Source organism: Vanessa tameamea, chromosome 14 (assembly GCF_037043105.1).
Source record: "Vanessa tameamea isolate UH-Manoa-2023 chromosome 14, ilVanTame1 primary haplotype, whole genome shotgun sequence".
Taxonomy (NCBI): Eukaryota; Metazoa; Arthropoda; class Insecta; order Lepidoptera; family Nymphalidae; genus Vanessa; species Vanessa tameamea.
In genome coordinates this window covers 763,274-772,687 of record NC_087322.1, presented here as the reverse complement: position 1 = coordinate 772,687, position 9,414 = coordinate 763,274, and the positions used below count along the sequence as shown (strand labels likewise).

Sequence of the window (9,414 nt, the reverse complement as noted above, 5' to 3'; positions counted from 1 at the left end):
TGTAGGATTTCTTCAAACATGTGCTAAAACTAAGCGCCTCTTAGCCACTGACCACAAACATGTTGTGTCCAATAAGGCGTTGGCTTAAAATTACTGGTTCTAACTAGATTTTCAGATATTTGAAGAATTTTAAAAACTTTTTATATGCAAGTTAATTGTTACTTGGAATTGTATATTAATGTAGGGGATGTTTGATGACATCTCTATAAAGTGTACAATTTTCTTTTTTTTAAATTTCTTTGTTTCCTAACTGTGTATCTTATTTTATGACTAGTTTAATTGTTATTATTAATCGCTCACTTCCCAGGCTTTCATTCAAAACATTCCACCTTAATTTGATAGTTATGTCTTTAGATGCTAATGATCAGGAGTTGTTCTCTGAATCATACCATTGACTATTTTTAAATAAGTATCACTGCTATCATTCAGAGAAATACAATTATATTCTAATAGTGCATTAATAATATGACAGCCTCGTGTATCTTGTTTCCTCGACCAATTACGAAGATGTCCGTCGAAATCTCCTGCAATTATTATCTTGATCCCAAACTTAGAGGAAATTCCATACCATGCCTGGAAAAGAGGTGGTAACTGTTGGGGAGTAATATACACTATGTTTTAAATATCACCCAATTAAATACCTTAGAGTTTAAAAACGATTTGCGCAAAGTTCGTCGAAAACAATTCTTAAACACATTTTTTGCGCTTACATTGCAAACGCTAGCTGAACCTTACGAGATAGATAAAAAGATGTCCTACAGTATTGTAAACGTCATAAACGTTTTAAAAAAAGTCCGCGATGCTATTTGTCTATCTCTTAGGGATTAACCACAATAAACATTTATTATCCTTTACTCTTTACGAGAAATAATGGCTTATTTTCGAAGCCATTTTAAGCAATACAGCATTAATCCTTATGTAATTAAGTAAATACATTGTACATTTAATATAGATCCATATGGCCCTTTACAGCATGTTATTTAAATGAATATTTTCGAAGATATTACAGATTTAAAATGCAGGGACATAACGGTTTGCATTGTCTAATGACCAAAAAGCTGTGAACGTTGTTCTGTATTATAATTAGTATCAGCATTGCACCCGTGCGAAATCGGGATAGATCGCTAGTAAATAATAAATCTATATGAATATGTCATTAACAAGTATGCATTCAAACTTCGTTGTTACAATTTTTTTCCATAAATTTAATGTAGGAGTAGTCTAGCAACAATGATAAGTATCTTAATGTTCTTTTATTTAAATGATTATTATTTGTATAATGAGGTATTACTATACAGCTTCAAGTCAGTATTCTCTATACAAGAGGTCAATTACAAGTTCAATATTCATAAGGGGCCATTCATTTATTACGTAAGGCTATTTTCGCTTGTTTTTGGACGCTCTCCCCCTACTATTATAAGAAGAAATAAGAATAGGCCGACCCCCTCTCCCTTGTTTAATATTTATTACGTAAGAATCTAAAGGAAAAAATTAATACACGTTTGGTTTATTTTAATGTTTATGTTTCAAAGAATCAATCTTTTGAGATTTTTATTCGTAATCTCAAAGGTACTAATAATCTTTATTTTTTGGCCCACCCGCTGTCATGGATATGGAAATATCCGAGCGAACCTCGACAATCGAACTTTTTTCAAATAATTTTAACTTTGCGCATTTTTTTTATCTTACATAAGAACTATCGAGACTCCTTCCCACCCCCTTGTAAGAAAACATCAGACACGGTTGACCCCACTTCTCCCTTAAATCGTTTTACGTAATAAATGAATGGCCCCTAAATAAAATTAAATTAAATTTTAATATCACATACAATAATTAATTCATTTTAAAATGTTATCTCGAATATTAGTAGTAGCTGTCGCCCGCGGCTTAGGCCTAAAAAGTAGCCTATGTCAGGTGTTAAGCAAAGAAAGTAATATCTAGGCTTACCTAGTAAAAGCTTATTCCCTCCTTGGAGTTCAAGAAAGCTTCTTACCAATTTCATCAAATTCGGTGCAAAGGTTTGGCCGTAAAAGAGCAACAGACAGACAGACAGAAAGAGTTACTGTCGCACTTGGAATTTCAGTTAGATTTTATTTACAATCCGAGGATCAATCGTTCTTCCAACGCATCCGCAAGATTGATCTTCGTTCCGATCATTCACACCATTAAAATCCTTCAATACCTCCATACACAATAGAAGCTATAATTGTTGTCTAATATAATAAAGTTGTTTACGCAAATTATACGCTATTAGTCACTTTAAAAATATAACATTATCATTTACTTTATTATGCAATGCGAATACTTATGTATTAAAAATATCACTGACCTTAATATGTAAACTGTTCTTATGGCTTGGCACGATGTTTTATATCCCAGCTTTATATTTGTAAGATAACTCAGTTATAATGTTCCTGTAATTACTGCTTTGTTTTTATTAATTAATTTATTTATGTAAAAATACATATATTGATATGTAGGCGTTAACAAAAATTTGAGAAAATATCATTATTATAACAAAACTTTACCGATCACCATATAAATAAACAATAATCAATAATATTTGAATTTATAACATTAATTAGACGATCGCCATTTGTGATAAGAGCCCGCCAAAAATATCCATATATTTCCACAGATAATAAAATTCTAATTTTTGTTACATTCTATTCATCAACTCTTCTTTCAGCACCCTCATCGTAAATAACGTGCACAGGATTAAAATGATAAGACAGGATTTTAATCCTTTATCCTTTTAATGATAATACAAAATATCTTAATTGTAACTTAGCTACTGAACTGTTTATGTATCTAAATTTATTTTAAATTTGTATTAAGTAAGTAAGTTAAGTAAATAAGTAAGTTTTTTTACATTGATTATTATTTTAAATCAATTTTGTGGGAATTTTAAAGAGCGACCTTTAGTACGAATTCGGTCATGTTCGAATACAAATTTTCACCAGCGTCCTTTCTGATCATTTTATTTCGGTTGCTTTGAAATAAATTCCTAGTTTTTATACATTTTCGGAAATCTAAGTAAACGATTATGTTTTTAAAATAATCTGCAGAACAAGTTTCATAAAAATTTTTTTTGTTTTTCAGGCATATTAGAGGGAAAAAAATAAAAAATATATTGAAATAAAATCGTTTTCCGTCTCGCATTTTTAAATTTGGAGGGATAATTATTGTTTAAATATTGAAAAATATCCAATGTTTAATCGTTTTTATAAATCAGAAGAAATAAATAGATTTTAATCGATACTTTTTTTTAAAATAAATTTTTGAAGTTGCAATTTTGACTTATTTTGAAAAAATCTAAAAAACGCGATAACTCAAAAATGGTTCACTTTTGCATTATGCTATCGGGGTTAAAATAATCGCAAATAGTCACCCCTAATACCTCCTAACGGGAATACGTGGAATTACCAATAACCCTGTATGTAAATTAAATTATTGGTTTAAATATGAAATATGTGATAAATAATAATAATTACTAAAATATAATATTACAGATTATTATCATTTTCTCATACGAGGAACTATAAAAAAGTGTTAAAAGTTTTTTTTTTATTTAGAACTAGCTGTTACCCGCGGCTTTGCTAACGTAGAATATGAATATATTTACAAATTAACTTAAAATATTACGTTAATGTAAGACCTCTTTGTATACCATACTGGTGTATATTTCAGCCCTTAGGGTAGAATATACAGAAACTCTTAAATGCGAATCAACTCATTTTTAATCGGTAGCCCAAAAATCAAATTTTGAGCATCGAACTTCAAAATGATGGACTTCCAGACTAACCTGTCTACGAAATGTCAACACCTATTTTTCCCGTTAGGCCTTAAAAATCAAGAAACGCTTAAATACGTATCTACTCATTTTTAATTGGTATCCCAAAAATAAAATTGCTAGCTTCTAATTTCAAAAATGACATACTTCCAGACTAACCTGTATAAGAAATATCAACCCCTATTAAACCCCTTAGAGGTAGAATATCTAAAAACACTTAAATACGTATTTAATCATTTTAATCAGTATCACAAAAAAAATAGTTTCATATTTTTAACTTAAAAAAAGACGGACTTTCATAAAAACTTGCATCCTTTATTTCACCCCCTGAGAGGTAAAATATCAAAAAACGCTTTAATACGAATCTACTCATTTTTAATCAGTATCCTAAAAATAAAGTTTCAAGTTTCTAGCTTAAAAATATAACGGTATTCCCTACAAACTTTCAATCCTCATTTCACCCCTTTGGGGGTAAAATATCCAGAAACACTTAAATACGTATCTACTCATTTTAAATTAGTATTTCAAAAATGAAGTTTCATGTTTCTAACTTAAAAAATGACGGACTTTCAGATAAACGTTCAACCCCTATTTCACCCTCTTAGGGGTTGAATGTCCAGAATTCCTTTCTTAGTGGATGTCTACTCAATAAAACGATCCTACTCACCAAATTTCAAGGCCCTAAGTTGAGTAGTTTAGGCTCGGCGATGATGAATCAGTCAGTCAGGACTTGTTATTTTATGTATATATATATATATATAATCAAATATATTTATATAGTATATATTATTTTCATTTTAATTTTTTCTTTATTATTAAAGCCGGAATACGTACACAGTTCTTACTGTATCCGGTTTCATCCAAATACTTTAGACAGCGTATTGAATTCCTCAAATAGTATTGAGGACTCAATTTGATACGGCGCTGTGTAACATATGTAAAAAAAACATTGACACTACGATTGCTATTAAAAAACCCTAGGAGCGAAATGTTCCACTCAATAGTAGGATTGTTAAATTTTATTTTTTTTATAAAGTGGTGGCAAACGAGCCGGAGGCTCACCTGATGGAAAGTGACTACCACCGCCCATGGACATCTGCAACACCGAGGGGCTTTTTTTTTTTTTTTATAGTAGAGGTGGCAAACGAGCAGGAGGCTCACCTGATGGAAAGTGACTACCACCGCCCATGGACATCTGCAACACCGGGGGGCTTGCAGGTGCGTTGCCGGGCTTTCAGGAAAGAGTACGCTCTTTTCTTGAAGGTTCCTAAGTCGTATCGGTTCGGAAAAACCGCCGGCGAAAGCTGGTTCCACAGAGTGGTTGTACGAGGCAGAAAGTGTCTTAAAAATTGCGCTGTTGTGGATTTTCGGACATCTAGGTGGTGCGGGTGATATTTGGAATTTTGACGAGATGTCCGAAGGTGAAATTCAGCAGCCGGGATTAATCCGAACAATTCTTCGGAACATTCCCCGTGATAAATTCTGTAGAAGATGCAGAGCGATCCAACATCTCTACGCAAAGCCAAAGGATCAAGCAGATCGGAGAGGGCTTGATCGTCGATAATTCGAGCCGCTCTATGTTGGATATGGTCAAATGGAAGGAGCTGGTACTGGGGAGCACCCGCCCAGAGGTGAGAGCAGTATTCCATGTGAGGCCGAATTTGCGCCTTGTATAGTCTTAGACGATGGGCCGGCGTGAAATACTGTCTTGCCTTGCTGAGCACACCGAGCTTTTTTGATGCCAATTTGGCTTTGCCTTCCAATTGACCGCGGAACTGAACGAGGCTCGAAACATCGACGCCAAGTATTCCGATACTAGCTGTGGCCGGTAGTGTTAGCCGGGCCCAGTTCGAGACTTTGTTTAACGAAGACTCGATTTCAGACATAAGTTTGTTCCGGTTTTCTTCGACGTTTTCCCAAGAAATATTAGCACGGCCGGTGTATGAGGTATCCACGATGCTGTCGTCTGCATAGCAGTGAATGTTACTGATTTTCAACAAGTCATTGATATGCAGAAGAAACAGAGTGGGTGATAGAACACAGCCTTGTGGAACACCAGCATTGACGAATTTTAAGTCAGAGCATGCACCGTCGACAAAGTGTCCATATCGGACAGTGTTTATGCAGCAAACGTACGAGAAAGGAGGTAGTTCGATATGGACACTTCTAATGCCGTCAAAATCTACCCGCAAACGTCAGTCTCGTGAACAAGACATTCGTAGATAATATCGAAATATCGAGCTCCACCAAATAAAAATAAAAAACATGGTAAATATCCCGTTTTAAATACTGTTAGTAAAAGATATTATAATTCTAGAGGATTTTAATCTAGGCTTTATAGATCGGTCAGATAAATATAATAACCATGGAAGACCTAACCACAATGCTCGATGACCTCGGTAAAGCCTCCGAACGAGTGGGTCTTAAAATGAACATGGATAAGACGAAGATTATGTCGAACATCCATATTGTGCCCAATCCCATAAAAATCGGAGAATCTACACTCGAAGTTGTCGATGACTACATATACCTGGGACAAACGATCCAATTAGGTAAGTACAACTTCGAAAAAGAGGTCAGTCGTTGAATCCAACTCGCCTGGGCAGCGTTCGGGAAGCTACGAAAAATCTTCTCGTCCCATATACCGCAGTGTCTCAAGACAAAAGTCTTTGACCAGTGTGTGTTGCCAGTGATGACTTACGGCTCTGAAACGTGGTCCTTCACAATGGGCCTCATAAGAAGGCTCAAGGTCACCCAAAGGGCAACGGAGAGGGCTATGCTCGGAGTTTCTCCGCGAGATCTAATCAGAAATGAGGAGATCCGGACAGAAGAACTAAGGTCACCGACATAGCCCGAAGAATTGCCACACTTAAGTGGCAGTGGGCGGGGCACATTGCTCGAAGAACCGACGGCGGATGGGGACGACGAGTTCTCGAGTGGTGACCATGGACCGGAAGAAGCAGCGTGGGTAGGCCCCCCACAAAGTGGTCCGACGACCTGGTGAAGGTCGCGGGAAGCCGCTGGGTGCGGGCTACACAAGACCGGTCGTTGTGGCGATCTTTGGGGAAGGCCTATGTCCAGCAGTGGACGTCCTTCGGCTGAGAGATGAGATAAATATGATAACCATTTTATGTCTGGTTTTAATTACAACTATTACAGTTACGCAAAAACTTCTTAAAATTTAACAATGTAAAAAACCGAAAGCTGTTGAAATATCTCCATAAATGAGAGACTTGGGCCATTAACAAAAATTGATTTACGTTATTCTGCTTCATAAATTGGCTTAAACCTAATATTAAATCACATACTATTAAAACAGCTTTCTTCGAATAAATTATAAATCAGATTATGGTTCTTTGTAGGAACAAAGATTTTCATCATCATTCATCGGCACGATTTAGACTTAGGCAAAGAAACGTTCCTTGAGAGTAAGGTAGATCAAACTGGTGAGGATATATATATATATAATCTTTCATAATCATAAAACAAATTTTGTTAAACATTCCAAAGATCTCACCCATTCGATCTCGTAATTTATAAGTAATATACTTATTTAAGTTTATTTTATTTTCAATTTGCTCTCTAATTCATCACTTTAATATTATTATATAGGTTAATTTTTGTTTATATTATTATTAAAGGTCAATATTGATTACAACTTTAAAGACGTATCACTTCGAATGTTACCCACATCAGTATTTGCTGTTAATTTTAAGTGTTTAGTTATACATGTAACTATATAAATTAATTAATTAAATCAATAACAATGCAATAGCTTCGTACGACATTTACATGATTAATTAAAAACAAAAACGAATATCCATTTATCGAAGGATTGTCTCTAATATGTTTTACGAATATACTATTTTAAAACATATTATGAAGACAGATACAAAAGCGCTCTGGGGTAGAGCAGACAAGACTGTGAAGTCGTGGATGCCCAATTCGATTCTATCATAGTTCTCTGCTACCTAACTTTATTTGATCATTACTGCATTTTAACTCAGACAACAGACTCTATACGAGAATCATATATAACAAAGGAAACATTTAATTATGTAATGACATTTAATAGTACTACTGATTAAAACAATTAAAAAAATTAACAAACAAAAATGTAGAAGTTGTAAAATATATTTTAATCCTTATAAATCACATACAATAATACTTTTGTTCATAAATCTAATCCAATGTAGAGCTTATTTCCTTTCGTGTGATCATTTACAAGCTGGCTATCAAATCTCTCCTACTGTCCAGGTGTTTGCTAAAGGAAACAGCGCAGCCGGCATTTTGTGGCCAATCACATACCTGGTAAAAAAATGGTAGTTTTAATTTCGTAATATACTTTAAATATATTAAACATTATATTGCTAAAAATATTCCAAACATTTCATCCATAATTATTATTAAGACCAATCGATATCATAAATTATGATAACTAAACAATTGCAATTATTTTTTTCTAGATATAATTTTAATATTAAATAATGTCTCATTTGTGCATGTTTATTTACGAGTGAATCCATTTGTTCTTACGGTATGATAAAATGTAAATGACATACCTGAATTCTCCTGTTAAAGTGGAGCGTACTGGGACAACTTCTCAGCACTTTCTTACCCCACACACAGTAATAAAATTGATTGCAATTTTGCTCGTGAGGAAGTAGCCAATGAATGTGGGGATCAACTGGACATCCATTTGCATTCAGATCAGGATAGGGTGAGTTCGTAGTTGTAGATGGTCTCGCTGTCGTTGTCGTAGTAGTCGTTGGTCTTGCTGTCGTTGTTGTTGTAGTGGTTGGTCGTTGTGTCGTTGTTGTAGTAGTGGTTGGTTGTTGTGTCGTTGTTGTAGTAGTGGTTGGTCTTGGTGTCGTTGTTGTTGTAGTCGTTGGTCTTGGTGTCGTTGTTGTTGTAGTCGTTGTTGTAGTAGTGGTTGGTTTTGGTGTCGTTGTTGTTGTAGTCGTTGGTGTTGGTGTCGTTGTGGTAGTAGATGTGGTTGTGGTTGGAGCTTTTGTTGTGGTTGATGTTATTGGCCTGCTTGTTGTAGTTTCATCGGGCACAATCCTGCCGGTACAGTCTACATTTGATTGCCAGTCACATTGCCAAGTTTCTAAATTGAAGTACAGATCAGCTGGGCACTCCATAGCTACAGGTTTTCCGAAAGTACACTTGTAAAATTTATTACAGTTTTCGTGCCGGAGAAGCTTTTCAATGGTCCAGTCGTCGCCTTGTTCAGGTGGACACTGGTCATCTGCGCCATTTGCAATGGCAACAGCCATAAATAAAACGGCTACTAGAGCTGAACAAACAATACAATAAAATAAATTTTGTTTATGTTAAATAATTAATTAAATAAATAATATCACCAGCACCAAACGTATGTGACCAACATTTTGACGAAATCATTCAATAACTCAAACAATTACTTTTACGGACGTACCTCTCATGTTTGTTTTGAATTTCGCAATGTAATTAGTAATAATCGCCGTAACGGTGTTTATATAGTCACGACATTTAATCAAAACGTTTTATCGTACAAATCTTAACTATCTAACTAATTTGATTAGTTCTTATCGTTTGATTATCACGTTCTTTATCAATAAAATTAATCATATCCAGAA

The 9,414-nt window shown here is 34.5% G+C and overlaps 1 protein-coding gene across 1 annotated transcript; it reads right to left on the bottom strand.

The window, feature by feature from the left end:
• Nucleotides 1–7,911: 7,911 nt before the first annotated feature.
• LOC113398565 (peritrophin-1-like) lies at nt 7,912–9,255 on the bottom strand. Its single transcript, XM_026637355.2, has 3 exons — nt 9,234–9,255; nt 8,356–9,092; nt 7,912–8,101 (listed from the first exon to the last, which is right to left on the bottom strand). Exons 1-3 carry the CDS (start codon nt 9,238–9,240, stop codon nt 8,015–8,017), a joined length of 831 nt encoding a protein of 276 aa, XP_026493140.2. The 5' UTR covers nt 9,241–9,255; the 3' UTR covers nt 7,912–8,014.
• Nucleotides 9,256–9,414: the final 159 nt, after the last annotated feature.